We start from the raw sequence: 16278 nt of genomic DNA on the forward strand, positions 1-16278 counted from the left end.
AGATTTATATTATAAAGATAATATAGTTCATATGTAATTTGACGTTTTCATAATCGGTAGATATAAGAAAATTCCTTATAATGCTGGTTTGAACTCTTGAAGGATGTTGATATTAGGGTAGGTGGAGTTAAAAGGAAAAGAATTGTTGGGGTGAGAGAGGCTCGAACTCTCGACCTCAGGATAACTCAGAAGCTATGAGACCTACGCGCTAGCCAACTGCGCCACCACCCCGGTTGTTGTAGAATTGATATGATGATATTGTCAAGTGTGAAAACCCAAAGAAAAAAAGAAATTAAATAATGTGTGTGTATATATATATATATTTGTTTCCAGGTTGGAGGTTTAGTTGGAAGAGTACAAAGTGTGAATGGACAAAAATGCAGTAGAACAACAACAATTGGAGATCATGCAATGCGAGTTCCAGTTTACAGCCATGTGGCCTCTGTGCTGTAATGCCAGTAACAAAGTCCAATTCATGTGTGGCTGCCTGTGTCTGTTTCTGTGTGTGGTGTGTACAGACACACTTGTGTTTGTGGCTACGTACCACTAACATTCATTACACCTTCACTTTCGCTGCCGGAGTTTCGTCTCCAAATACCCAAAATTAACTGCACAATAATCCTACCCTTAATTTGGAATAGCCAACCCTACAAAATGACAAATACCTACAATTGGATGAGAATTTTTTTTCAAAAAAATAAAAACTAAAAAGAAATCTATAATTTAAAAATAGAGTCACATACCATATTGACTTGAATGTGCACAACAAAATATGACAATCAAATGCTTCACTTTAATAATAAGACCGTCGAATTCCAAGATTATACACAATATCCATTTTATTCTGAACTGAACTCCATCAACAAAAAAAGTACAATAATAATAATAATATTTTTTTGAAAAAAATAATAAAATAAAATAAAAAAGGGACTAGTTGTTGTTGAGGAGAGTGGCATTGATCAACGTCTCCAAGTTGGTGAAGGAAGAGCCGCCAGGCTTAGCTGCGACGCGAGCCTTGTCCTTCCACTCCAACGCCTTCTTCCTCATCTCCTTCCCCTTCTCCCCTTCCATCATAACTCTCACCATTTTCTCCACTTTCCCTCTCGTAACATCCCCTTCTATCTCCACCCCAACCCCCCACTTCGCGCAAGCGTATCGGCAATTCGTCTGCTGCTCAGCGAAAAACGGCCAGCAAACCATTGGAACTCCCGAAGATATCGTCTCAATCGTCGAGTTCCACCCGCAGTGCGTCAAGAATCCGCCTACCGCCCGGTGGCCCAAAACCTGCTCCTGGGGGCACCACCCCACCATCAGCCCTCTCCCTTTAGTCTCCTCCAAGAACCCTTCAGGCAGAACTGACCCTTTTCCGTTAATCAAATCAGGCCTGATTATCCACAAGAAATTCTGATTGCTGCTGGAAAGCCCCCACGCGAACTCCACCATCTGATCGGGGGTTAGAGGGGTGATGCTGCCGAAGTTGATGTACAGAACTGAGGCGTCTTCCCTCTGCTCTAGCCAGTCCAAGCACTCCACGTCCTCTTTCCACAGATTTGAGCCGATTGAGGTGAGTTTTCGCTCGTATATCTCGTTTTCGAGGAGTTGGAGGGGACCGATTGTGTAAACTTTGTCGAATTTTGCTCGAATGGCCTCCAGAACTTCATCTTCTAGATCGTCGTATGTGTTGAAAATGATGGCTCTGGCCCTTGAGGCATTTTCGTGCTGCACAATGTTGTAGTTGAGCATTATGTCTTCTGGATCTGTCGTTCTGATGAATGTGGGAATGTCCCTTAGACGGATTCCTTTCATCCCTGGAATCCAATCGATTTCAGTGTCCAGATATCCATTGGTGAAGCAACTTTCATCTGCAATTAGAACAAATCCAAGCTGAAAAAACTAAACAGAAAGAACAAAAACTCAATCAAGAACCTGGCAAAATTGTTGAAATTATACCTTTAAAAGGGACATATCCTCTGGTAACAAGTTCACCGTAGTGAAGATAGCCCATGAATCCACAAGCACTGGTAGTGAAAAAGACCACCTCAGGTATATTTACCTTGTCAGCAGCATCAAGAGTGAAACTCATGACCCCATCAGAGACTATGCAACTAACATTGGGGCAATCCGGTGAATCATTGAGACTGTTAATGAGGTCCAAGAAGGGGGCCAAGCAGTTCTTGGACATGGACTGGGAGAGCAGGGGGATGTCCTGCGTTGCATCGGATTCTGACGGCGGCAGCCCATCTGGGATGGTTTTGAACTGGAAGTCATCGAGGCCCTTGACGGCTTCGGGGCCGCGGGCCCGAACTAGACGGTTGTGGTTGAACTCTGTGTTGACGAAGGTGATGAAGAAGCCTCTGTAGTGGAGGAGTTTAGCAAGCCTGAGGACGGGGGCGATGTGGCCTTGTGCTGGGTATGGGATTACTACTGCGTGAGGCTTCATTTGCGGCTTTCTTGCTCACCTACCTACCTCTTGCACAATGGTGATAAGTAGAGACATGGAGTTGTACATTTATATGTGGGAAAGGGAAGAATTCTTTCCAGCTTGGGGGTGGGGGTGGGGGGTAGGTGGGGGGGTGTTGATTTCATGCAGTTTGAGACCTTTTCTTTGGGTTTCCTTTTGAAAAGAATGAGTTTTTGGAAAGTATTATTGCAAAGTAGTTTAATTATAGCTTCTGAAGTCACAAAAATGAAGTAATGGGAAACTCGGACCTAAGATGGCAGAAATCTTACATTCAGTTTCGCTTTGGTAATTTGGAATGTCCTAAATGAGGAAATGGCGCTGCAGAGGTATACACCAATTCAGGCAATAGATTCATGGGTAACTTTAAGGTTTGATCAATTCTGAAACAATAACATATAAATCAATCAATTTCAAGACTTTTTTCTTGAGCCAAACAGTATAAAAAAGTTTTATTAAGGTTTCATACAAGAAACGTGGAGGCTTCAAGCCTTCCTTGCACTTCAAAGGTCCATGCTCGATGTCACGTGACTTTTACCTTCAATTAGAGGCGGTCGAGATTCTATTTTTCTTGATGGCGGTTCTTATGCCAATGAAAGAGTCTACAATATTTTTTGGCATCCGAGCCCGAAAGTAGGCTGGTCTTCACTGCTTTGGGCTCTTTCAAGATCCCTCGAAATATTTTTATACTATAGTTAGCATTGCATAAGAGGCTCTCCATCATGGATCGGTCGTGGTTTCAGCATCTCCATGGTGAGTGTGTATTATGTTCCAGTGGCACCATTGAGACTCACCAACACTTGTTCTTTGTTGCTCTTATGCTAGATAGTGTTTTCAATTGTTGCGACGTGAGGTCTGCTTCTCTTGGACCACTATAGGATGGACTATTGATGTATTGATTGGTGCATGAAGATGGAGGGAGGGAACATGTTATCAATGTTGTCTATCGTAATCTTTTGGCATCCCTTGTGTATCACATTTGGCAAGAACGGAATCAACCAAGGTATCACAGCTGGTTCGCGATGCAGTGTTCCTTGCTTGGATTATTCTTGATGAGCTTAGACTCCGTATACTTAATGTTGAACTACCTCATAACATTAGTATTATCGCCTTGTATAGAGTATGGCGATTACCATGACATACTTAAATTGCCATTTGATTTGTACACTCTGTACTTTTTCTTTATTTAATGAAATTTACCATTATCGGAAAAAAAAAAAAAAAGTGTCCTTCACTTTTATCCATTTTGACCTTACAAATTAATATATTTTCTAGAAAAACCCCATTGCAAATATTAATGCCATCCGATACGATATGCCTTGATCTCAAAATTTTAAAAAAAAAAAAAAGAAAAAAGAATTCCACTAAATAATCATGTTTTTGGTCCAATCAAGTAAACTTAATACATAAGATTATTATTATCATTATCTATCCAAAATCTAATCATGCATTAATCTCTCTAATGTTGGTCTAGACCTCATCACAGTACCTAAATACACCAAAAAGCCTTCCAAACTACGTTTCTTGTAGTTGAAATTTTGGGCGTGTAATTATGAGTTCAAATACACATAATGAAATATTAATGCCATTGTATTTGTTACTTGAATTTCCACGGAATTCATCACCAAATAACTCTATAAACATGTCCCAAAAAGTGTATACATACAGACAGCTATGAGGCCCACATCCTATTATCATCCGTCCTGTCGACGCTGCATCCAATTTGTTAATTGTACATTAATAATTCGCGTACATCCCAAAGTAATAAAAATGAGATTATCAGTTTTTAATTAACATACATACATTTACATGTTCGTTATAAGATATTACTCAACTTAATCACTGTAACCTCAAACAACGTATTAGTAAATCAATCTCAATTCTCACCAAATGAAATATTATGGACTGACCATCCCATTATACAATGCACTCATATAAAGTGACGAGCTCAACGTGCATAGTAAAAATTCAAACACATGATAATTAAGTGAATCATAGAATTTTTGCTGAGCAGATCAACGTGTTGGTGGTATGGACATAGGCGGTAATAGAGTGCAGCATCACACCCTTAATTACATCAATTAATTACGGTAGTTAAGATAAAGGGTAGTTGGAGTTGTGTGGTAGAGTGGAGCACGTGCATTTGATTTGGTGTCCGTCGACAAACCGAAGAAAAGACCAACGTCGTTCGTTAGAGGATCAAGTCCCTGCAGGTACTGGTAGATTCATGAAACATGTTACACGTGGATATATATATATATATATATTTATTGGACGATGTATATTCATTCCCAATGATTCATGAATCCCGAGTAAGCGTATCATATACAAGAGGTTCGAAAATATTATATGAATGAATAATTTTTCATGTGGATTCTATAATAAAATTTTATTTGAATCCAGTCTATTTAAATAAATTTGTTGATTATATAGTAAGTGTATTATATTTGTATAATTTTTTGATATTTTATTTTTTTTAATGTTGCACATGTCTTGAGGTCAAAATGGTGATGAACAATCATTGAGCCGATCACTTGAGTCTCGTGCTATTGGTGTGTAATTTGAAATAAATGACCATTTGTATGATGATACTTACAATGTGATTGATTCAGTATAATCCTAATCTGATTTAGATAGAAATTTTATTGAATTTTATATGATGCGAGTAAAAATCGTTGTTAGAGAAGTCCTTGGGACTTGAAGCTTTTGGATCAAATTCCTTGCAAGCCTGAAAAAGGGACTTGAAAAAAAAAGAAAAGCGTTAGCACTATAATGTTCAAATCAGTAAATAGTTATAGAAAGATAAAATTAAGAGAAAATAGGTAACATGAGGGCTTATGAGATGAGAAAATAATATTGCGGCTAAAGTGCTCAGCCAGTGTGCTTGGATGTGTGTTCATGCAAAAAAGGCGTTACCTTTAGAAGGACTTGTTTTTATAGCCAGAGTCCTTTAGCATATGAGAAGTATGAGCCCTAGGGACTTGGGTTGGTGGTTGCTATGGATAAGGCCCCTCAAAATTTGGGAGCGATTGACAAGAATCTCCAAAAAATCCTACTTATCTGGGAATTAGGAATGGATAAGCCTTTTGCTAGGTAATTTTCGGATTCCTAGAGAGTGGTTAGGGTGTGTGAGATACTTGTCTATCTTCTAACTTAGTCGTGATCCATGTGATTGTCTGCCGCCTTTCTGGTCGTATGGTTTTCTACCACCTAGAGGGATAGTTAGCTTGACTGCCAAGGCGACATCGATTTTGACTTCAGAAGCAATAAGGCGGCATCGATTTTGACTTCAGAAGCAATCAATAACATCAATAAGAGATATATCGTGTTCAAAACATTTATGTATATATTGATAGTTCAACACATAAGATTAAGCTGGTTTCCATTTATATCGGGTTAAAATTGCCCATCCATAGACTTCATCACCCTTAATCGATACAGAGTTTGTCCTAATTTTATATTTAAATTCAATCACGCGTTGATCCAATCACGGGGATGAGAATTTGGAGTATAAAGTGGCTGATGAAAATTGACACATATGGAAAATGCTATCATGCTACTCGAACCGAATTCAGAGGAGGATCAGAATTCAGATAACTCAGAAGAGGATCAGAATTCAGAAAAAAGAGAGATTATGGACAGCAATGCCAGGCCTTTGAAGATTCGTGACCCGATCTGCTTGACCAATCGCAACCCAATTGATACAGAATCCGCGGGGCAGCTGTTACAGGAACTAGCCACTCCGACCAGACTGGCCAAAAATCAATTCCGTATGAACGAGCAACCGGATTACCTGTTCAAGAATTCGGAGGAGAAAAACCGAGTGATAAAACAAATGAGCAACTCTTGTGGTCCAATAATTCGGACAAGGCGAATCAAAAGAAGATGGCAGCAGAAGCACAAAACATAATGTCGCTGGAAGAAATTGTTATAATGTAAAAGAGTAGTACTCCTCCGTTTATGATTTTGTTGCAGTAATGATATAGCGATGACTGTTAGTTAAATTTCAATGAATAATGGATGAGGATCCCGAAAAGCTTCCCCCACCTTTGGGTGTTAAAAAAAAAAAAAAACTTTTGTTAAAGATAAAATTATAAATTTATGATGCTTTAGAGACACCTTAGTATAAATAGTTGATAAATGATCTTTTATTGTAATTCAGTAAAATTATATTAATTATAAAAATCCATCTTGAACAAGAGAAAAATATTTCAAATCACGTAAATTTTATATTTCATAATTATTTTTATTTCATACTTTTTTCAGACAGTGCAGAAACATGACCTATGTATTGCATATGACCTATGCATGGCTCAAAAAACGCTCTTCAATACATCAATTTATCAAATAGTACAATTTACAGTACTAGAACTTAACATAAAGCCCGCTATTGGTTAGACATGAAAAGGACCGACCTAACTTTTTTTCTTTTTTCAATTTTTATTTAATTCTCATTCATGATCGTCTCTATGAACTTAAATTTGTATTTTTAATTTAATTTAAAATTTTCAACAGAACAGATCAAGATTACAAAAAATAATAATAAAAGAAACACTTATGCATTACTTGAACAAATAAAGACAAAAGTAATACTCTCATATTCTAGTGAGCCTCGCTAGAAAAATATGACTTTTTAATATGATTAATTATAATGATTAGAAAAATAAATCATATCAAATATTAATTTACTGTGATTATATAAATATAACGAATGTTAATTAATCATCGTCAAAATTTAAGTTTTCATATTAATTTTATTTAATCATGATTAATAGTATTAATTTGCTACAATTTTTAAATCATAAAGAGTTATAGTATATAAAATAATTAAGCTTTCAGTAGTGATGGTGGCCATTAATATATAACACGAATATCTTGGTAAGATAGTTGAGATTTGGAGTGTCCATTTATTACATATGGAGTGACATGTTTGACTAGTGGATGGTTGGAAGAGTAGTTGATGAGGTTGTCTAAGTTCATGTCCACCTACCTCCCCCCAAGACGAAGGGGTTCATATAATGCGTGTTAGCTACTTCCTTCACTATTCGCCACCGATTGCCCTTTCCGTCTCATTCTCCCTCCCCTTGTGGTTATTGTTTGGCGACGGATTCTTATAGCATTTATGATGTCGATCCCATCGTCATTAATCGCAATGCAAGTGTGCAAGTGTGTGAATCATTCATTCACTAAATGTCACCAATTTCAAATATAGTACGATGTAGATTATTTTTATTTATAAAATTTGTGGGCGGATTGTGTGCGACTTAGGGTTCATTCATTTTTCTGACATTGAATTAGGAGTGTGCTCCTCATTTAGATCGATCTGTCCTAAATTTTAAAATTTGATCATATTTGAATTTAATATGATAGGTTCAAATAAAACATCAATATAAATAGTTTAATATTTAAAAGCCAAGCATGTTTTTATAATCCAGAGTTTTTTATTTTTTAATTTTGCTTAATTGAAATTCACCCAACAACTCTTGACTGTGATTTTCGAGTGAAAATTAGTTTAGTCTTTGATCGTAGGACCGATTTAACAACTATATATATTTTTAGAGATTGATCCCTTTATCACATGATGGATAGATGCCACGGCCAAAATTGACCCCTTTTCATATATTATGTACATAGAGAAAAATAAAATAAAATTTATATAAATAAAATACATAAACATGTCTAATCAGGCAAGATGTCAATAATCATTTTATGACAATTTCCCATGTAAGATGTATGGAACTGAGGAAGTGGAAGACAGGCAGCTTACCATCACAACATCCGTCTCTGACTTTGCATCATTTTCCTGTAATAATCCTCTAAAAATTGTCGTAATTTCTTTCACTAGTGCAACTCATCATTCCCTACATTCAATCCAAAAAAATCCCATTTATTTATTATTTATGTTCGTTTGAAATGAAGGGTAGCCGCATTTGCCCTTTATTTCCGTCAATTCTTATTAGCAACTTCACCACCTACATTCTTCCACTAAAACACGTCTTTCAAAGATTGGCTCTGGATATGTCATTTAATTAAACACGACTGCTCATCTTGATCTTGTTTTCTATTGGTGGAATTTGACTTTTCTCCCATTACTATTAATTAAGGTTTAATTACTTACGCATGACATCTCTTAGTGAACTTATCATAATTAAAGGATAAGAAGAAAAAGAAATTAGTAGTTGTCTAGGGTCATTTTTGGTAAATCCTAACTATTTCGAAAAATCGTATCCCTTTATTAAATGTAACTCAATTGTATATCAAACGGTATGTGTTATATTGAGATTGTGGGGGATTTATTCAAACGAGTGGCTATTTTTTTTTTATTTGACTTATATTTATTTATATATATATTAAGTCTATTACGATATCTGGTAAGAAAATGATAGTGGGAATGTAAAGAGCATTATTGTTTTGTGAATGCGAAAGAGAAAAAGGGTTGGATTGTGTTGCCACAGTTTGATCTCTTACAATTCTTTTTCTTTGCTTTATGTTGTCAGTCAACATTAGCGAAATCTCCAAATTCTAATTATAACCACAATAAGTTCAATAAATTTTCTTGAAATTACACAAAAATAAAGTTCCAATGAAAATAAATTGTTATTTCCAATCAACTGTTTATTTATTTGAAATTAATATGTCTGAAAAATAAAGAAACAAACATAGAGTAATTGATTTCAATGCAATACATGTGTTTTTCTGGTGGGGGGATGTGCATTTTCCTAGTTCTTGAGGAGTATCTCATTGACCAAAAACTCCAAGTTGTGGTAAGAAGAGCCACCAGGCTTAGCAGCTGCTTGAGCCTTGTCTTTCCACTCTAGTGCCTTCTTCCTCATCTCCTTCCCCTTCTCCCCCTCCATCAAAACTTTCACCAACTCCCCCACCTTCTCCCTCTCCACCTCCCCCTCGATTTCCAACCCCATTGCCCAATCCCTGCACACGTATCGACAGTTTGTTTGCTGCTCAGCGAAAAACGGCCAACATATCATCGGCACGCCCTCCGATATACCCTCTATCGTCGAGTTCCATCCGGAGTGCGTCAAGAATCCACCGACCGACGGGTGGGCCAGCACTTGCTCTTGGGAGCACCACCCCACCATCAAGGCTCGCCCCTCGACCTCCTTCAAGTACTCTTCCGGCAAAATTGCGGACTCCCCACTCACCAAATCAGGCCTAATGATCCAGAGGAAGTACTGGTTGCTGTTAGCCAGCCCCCAAGCAAACTCGACCAGCTGCTTGGAAGACAAAACAGTGATGCTACCAAAATTCACATACAACACGGAATTTGGCGCCCTCTCATTGAGCCATGCAATGCATGCGTCGTCTTCTCTCCACAAGCTCGAGCCGATGGCCTTTACATCTTGATTTTCAACCTCGTGCTCGAGCAATTGGAGTGGGCCTATGGTCAAAACATGTTCGAATTTTTGCCTGAGGGCATCCAAGACTTCCTTCTCCAATTCATCGAACGTGTTGATTATCACGCCCTTGGCCCTAGGCGCGTTTGCTGTCTGCAAAATATTGTAGTGGACCATAATAGTATCAGGATCCGTTGATCGGATGAAACTTGGAAAGTCTCTTAGCCTAATGTTTTTCATCCCTGGTACGAAATCTAGCTCGGTTTCCAGATATCCATTACTTATTTGACTTTCATCTGCATTCATCACCAAGATAAGAAAAAACAATAGAACATCAAACATCTACATCAATCACAACCATTAAATTCATTACAACATTGAACACGAGATGTAATACGAAATTGCAACATAAGATCTGAACCGTGAACAAGAGAGAGACGACTTTTTTAGCATGTATTTACCTTTAAGTGGAAATAGCCCTCGGGTGACAAGTTCGCCGTAGTAACGGTAAGCCTGGAAGCCACAAGCACTGGTAGTGAAGAAGACCACCTCTGGAATATTCAGCTTTTCAGCAGCATCAAGAGTGAAGCTCATCACCCCATCCGACACTATGCAACTAACATTTGGGGAATCAGGTGACTCATTGAGACTCTTAACGAGGTCCAAGAATGGCGGCAGGCCATTCTTCCTAAGCGAATCGGAAAGTTGAGGTATATCCTGGGTAGCATCCTTGTCGGAGACCGGCAGCCCGTCAGGGATTGTCCTGAACTGGAAATCCTTCAGGCCCTGCACAGATTCAGGCCCTCGGGCCCGTACGAGACGGTTGTGATTGAATTCGGTGTTGACGAACGTGATATAGAACCCTCGCGAGTGCAGCAACTTGGCTAGTTTAAGGATAGGGGCTATATGGCCTTGTGCGGGATATGGGATCAATACAGCGTGCGGCTTCATGATGTTCTTTGGCCTGATTCGGGCCTGGTGAACTGCAAGAAATGATGGAATTTGTACTTATATATATATAGGGATAGGATGGTGGTATTATAATCAGCAACTTGGAACCTCCAAAAAAAAAAAAACAGAAATCAGCAAGTTGGGTAGAGAAACATCGTGATTGTTATGTGATTGAATTCCTACAGCATTTCAGGAGCTCACGTTCATACAACTTTAAAAACTGGGCTTTGGTTGTTATCTATTTGTCTGTTTCCTTACATTTTATAGTATTAATAATTGCCATTAGGAAAAAAATGGTTATCGGCTACATTTTAGCTATGGACTAAAAATCTTCGTAGTAAATATTTTCATTAACTACAGTTAAATAAAATCAATACAAAATATAAATTTTTCACAAAAAAAAAGTTATTTATCATGACTAAGAGCTATGATAAAATATTTGTCATAGTACATGTTTTAGTCATCCTCGTAAATACCATGCATAATCATGAATAATGACTATTTATTACGATTATTTTATTCTTAACTATGATAATTAGCATAGTCAAACATTACATTTTTTATAATGTATGTACTTCAGGTCACATCTCGGGGAGGCTACAATATTCTTTTTCTTTTTGGCAATTCTTCTTTTAGAACATCATTGATCCAAGTACAATTATGAAACGTGATCATTGATGTTGCTTCGTTAGAAAGACAGTCTGATTTTTGTTTATGTGTAACAGTATTTGATTGTTATACTTTTGCTTGTTTTCTTATATTTTGGTGGAATTACTAGACTTAGTGATTTGATAAATTATCTTGAAATTTGTGTATGTCTAACAAATAGATTCATTTATTATAAACAAAATGTGAATGAAAATTCATATTTATCATAATCGACTTATTTATTTAACTTAAAATAAACATGAAAATTCATTAAAATTATTTATGATATCAACAAAATATTGCGTGAATTTTGAAACTAATTATTAAATAAAAACAAGCATTCAAGATAATATATATTAGATGTACAGTAAAACCTCTATAAATTAATACTCTATAAATTAATAAACTCTCTAAAATAATAAAATCCTCCGGTCCCGACTTGGGCTTTTGTAAAAAATCATCAAATTCGATAAGATAATAAAATAATAATTTTTCGGAAAATTCCTTTATAAATATTAGGTCCCATTAAAACTCTAAATTAATAATTCATAAATATTATAATTATAAATATTATGATAATTTACTAAAATATGAAATCTATAATGCTTTACGCATTTGATCATTCATGGATGATTTTGCGATGCCTTTTAGATGAGAAGACATGGTTGGGTGTTATGAATTATTTTATTATCATATTGAGATTTATGTAGTATATGTTTCATTCATCATGCATGAATATATTTAATTGGTTATAATAGTTATTTAAGTGCAACGAATTAATGTAAACATGTATATTTAAGTCATTCCAATGAATTGATACATGTGTCTATGAATATAATAGTTAATTGTCGCATGAATATAATCAATGAAACATATATGAATTCATTTATTTTCAATACATATGTACTAAATTTGCTGAATTTAAAAAGTCTCTCTTTTAATTAATAAAATATTAATTTATCGATAAATTAATATCTCTCTAAATTAATAAAATTTTATGGTCCCAAGGTTATTAATTTATAGAGGTTTTACTGTAATTTTTTAAATTAAAGAATAATATATATATAATTATATTAAATCTAATAAAATGTCAGCGAAGTTACCCCTCTGATTTATGAGTTGTGATATTTCCGATGATTACATAAATTGATGCCAATTAAAGTTTGAGATGCAGAGAGAGAGAGAAAGGGTTGATGGCTGATCCGGTCTGAACAATGAATAGGTCAGTAGAAGCAGCTGTCGGAACCAAATCAAAATATACATTGCTGCCAGATTTGAAGAAGACTAAAAAACAATTATTTCTATCCAGAGATTAGAGTATCTAATTTGGTACTTAAATTAAAAGTGGAAAATTAAATAATAATAAAGAAATATGCGGTTGTAATTAAGACTCCTCAAACCCTCCCCAATTTCTTGTTTATTATTAGTTGTTCCCTTCATCATGTCCTCAACCAATTGCCTTTTTTTGACGTTGACAAATTCAAATATAAAATAGCACAATATTTTAATTGTAAGTCACTTTCCAGGAAACCTAACCCTTTATTCCTTGATGTTTAAATTATTAGCCCTTACCTACCTTTTTTTTCTCCAGAGAAATAATGATTATATAATTACTTTAATATTAACAAATTGAGAAATATAATTATTTTAATTAATAAATTGATATTAAGTGAGATAAATATTAAAAAATATTTGACTTGAGATTCAAATACATAACTTCGCATTTATTGTGCTATCTCGTCCCACATTAATTTAGAACTGATAAGATAAACAACATATAAGCATTAATAAAAAAACTCAAGTATGTCAATTGGGTATCTCTTTCCGTTGGTTTAGATGCAATTCTCGTGTCCATCGGGCTTGCGGGCCCGGGGTGACAAAATGGGGCTATCGCATTAAATTTTTTTAATATGGCGCAATTATTTTTTTAAAAAAAAAAATTTCCTTCAATTTCAAATTCCATCTTGATCTAAGTATATGATCTACTTCTGAATAAATTGCAATGACGAAGAAAAAAAATGTATGTGTATATATATATATATATATACATATAAGCAAATATTTTGAAAGAAATCACGGAAGATTTGATATTTAGAATTTGATGTAGAATTTGGAAGAGTATTTTTGTTTTTTCATATATTGTTGAGGTGGTGAGATGAGTTTTCTTGTACTAAAAACATATCAGTATGTTTGATTTTGATTTTGGTCCATCTTTGAGATGGGCCAAAATATAGTGTATGTTTGACTTATTTGGATTTGTAAATTTTGAATATATTTTTTATTATTTTAAAACAGTTTTAATTACTTTTTGACCAAAAAATATAATTAATTAAAAAATAATATTTATTTTAATCACTCACAACTAAATAAATTATATATATTTTTACACATACATATATATAAATATATATAAAAAAGACATGATTTGACAATGAACAATATTTTTTTTCTCCCCACTACCCAACATCAATCATATCATACTTATTTTATATTATCTCCAAAAATAAATCCAAACATACATACTATCTCTAACTTATTTGTATTTATCTTTGTTTTTCTCTCTCTATTTTCACAAAACATCCCAAAACAAATTAAAAACAAAACCAAACATTATGTATATTTCTTCGGGGATTCAGAGGGTCCCTTCACTTAAAATTTTCAAAAATCAAATAAATCAATTTACAACTGCACTGAATATACGTAAGACCCCTACAACGTTATACTTAATTATCATACACTTTTCTTATTATAACCTTTTTTATAAAATATTTTCAGTTATCAATATAATATATAAACGTCTCATGAGATAATAGGCATATTCAAAACATAATATTTACTCTCCCCAAACATCCTCGTTTACAAAATTTTAAAGAAAATTAACACAACAATCAGTTGTAGAAGATTTTAAATACAAATCGGGTCAGAGACTAACATATTTAATATTCTCATAACAAAAGTCTTGACTTCAGATGTCACGGTTGACCCACCTATTTACAATAACGGCACTACTCAAACTCCAATGACTAGTCAGTTATCTACCTCCTGAAAAGTATGTGGTAGGGCGTGAGCTGTCTACTCAATAAGTATAGCCGAGCAATCTATATATGTTGCAAGTAAAACATAATACAATCATATCGACCAACTAATATTCGTCAAATAATACCAGTCGATATAAGAAATAAAAAATGCTCATAATCACATATCAGTTTCCGACATAATAGTGATAGTTTAATTTATTTTTTAGGGCTCTGCTTAGCCAAACTGGAGTGCGTACTTAATGGCTTTACAAGCTATCGTCCTCATCTCAATCTCAATATTTTTTTTTACTTGGTATCACACAACACACAACTCGTATGATACCCCATCAACACTAATACCACACAGCACATAGTTCATATGACATCCCCATCACCAATTATATCACACAGCATACATCTCTTGTGATTCACATCATCTCCACTGCTCAATTCACAACAATAGTATGATTGACTTCATCTTTCAATTCTATTTAATAATTATATTCTCATCAACAATCCATTCGACTTCATTCACCAATCAATATTACAACTACACAATCATTTATCTCACGTTCGTACAATACAACCACATATAACATGTAATAACAATTTTATCGATATCAAGATAATTCAACAAATAGTCCACGATCAAATAAATAAACTAATATACTATATCCACATATATAGATATAAATCCAAGTTTATTGTCAAATATTTAAGCAACCAATATATATAATACTACATATAAATTTATACATATATAAATCAATTAGCTATACTTACTTCAAATCTATAGATGCTTCAATTAACATAAGGAACTGCTCAACTCTCTATTTTGTCATCATGTCCTATAATAAACTACTATACTTATAATCAATATATTAAGAATATCATAAATTCTGAATAAAACATTATATGATATTCATACGTTTTCTACCAATCTTTTAATATTTTATTTATATTGAAGTTTGAATCTCTGTTCCATTTTCTTTTAAATAACTACACTTTTTAAACTTTTTAAGTATATATTTAATTTATCAACTGACTCATAATTAGAATTCATTTGATCAAACCCCTTATATATTTATAATTATCGTTCTTAATAATATTTTCAAATTAAATTATCACCAAAATCTCGTTTTTTTGTAACAATCATAATGTTTCTCGAATATAATTTCCAAAAATCTCTTTCGCATTCAATCAAAAATAAGAAAAGTAGGTAATTCTTGATTTACGTTTGGCAAACCTCATTCATAGCTTTGCCTAATAATCAGTTCCAAGTCATAATCTGCATCACTATTTGAGATTTGACTCATCTTACATCTTTCTAAGTTGTTTTTTAAGTTGTATATAATCAGCTGTATATTTCACCTATCAATTTAATTGTTTCTTTGTGGATATGCATAATTTATAAAATAGTTTAAGAATTCCCCAAAGAATTCAATAATGTGTAATGTTAGGAATATATGTTATTTTTCTTATCTCTTATTTTACTAAATTTTGAGGTCCAAACACAACCTTACAAGATAAGGCTTTGTCTTCGCCATGCAAATGGATTCTGCAAAACAAAACATAGAGAATGATGTTTCAAACTCCTTACCCTAAGATTGAGGCAAAATTAACAAAGGATGTTGTATTTTTTGTAATCATGGGCTTACTATATTTGGTTTCATAAAACAAAAATATTATAATTTTTTTGTCTCGTAAAATAAAAATCGTGGCACATTTAGTTTCATAAGATAAAATATTACAGCATCTTTTGTCCTAAATGTTATAATTTTTTAACCTATGAGACCAAACACTCTAAGTCGTAAGTTATAGAACCAAAACTGCAACATCCTATGGTGTGCGA

The 16278-nt window shown here is 34.2% G+C and overlaps 2 protein-coding genes and 1 non-coding gene across 3 annotated transcripts; all 3 read right to left on the reverse strand.

Annotated features, from left to right (window-relative positions):
• Positions 1–146: 146 nt before the first annotated feature.
• Positions 147–231, reverse strand: TRNAM-CAU (transfer RNA methionine (anticodon CAU)). Its single transcript is given in 2 exon segments — positions 147–182; positions 194–231. It is a non-coding gene; the product is annotated as a tRNA-Met (tRNA).
• A 540-nt stretch (positions 232–771) lies between these two features.
• Positions 772–2554, reverse strand: LOC105169239 (7-deoxyloganetin glucosyltransferase). Its single transcript, XM_011089599.3, has 2 exons — positions 1951–2554; positions 772–1862 (listed from the first exon to the last, which is right to left on the reverse strand). The coding sequence occupies exons 1-2, from the start codon at positions 2438–2440 to the stop codon at positions 931–933; spliced, it is 1422 nt and encodes a 473-aa protein (XP_011087901.1). The 5' UTR covers positions 2441–2554; the 3' UTR covers positions 772–930.
• Positions 2555–9052: 6498 nt separating this feature from the next.
• LOC105169240 (7-deoxyloganetin glucosyltransferase) lies at positions 9053–10924 on the reverse strand. Its single transcript, XM_011089600.3, has 2 exons — positions 10272–10924; positions 9053–10106 (listed from the first exon to the last, which is right to left on the reverse strand). Exons 1-2 carry the CDS (start codon positions 10759–10761, stop codon positions 9178–9180), a joined length of 1419 nt encoding a protein of 472 aa, XP_011087902.1. The 5' UTR covers positions 10762–10924; the 3' UTR covers positions 9053–9177.
• Positions 10925–16278: the final 5354 nt, after the last annotated feature.

This window comes from Sesamum indicum, linkage group LG8, assembly GCF_026168435.1.
Source record: "Sesamum indicum cultivar Baizhima isolate 11 linkage group LG8, ASM2616843v1, whole genome shotgun sequence".
NCBI lineage: Eukaryota > Viridiplantae > Streptophyta > Magnoliopsida > Lamiales > Pedaliaceae > Sesamum > Sesamum indicum.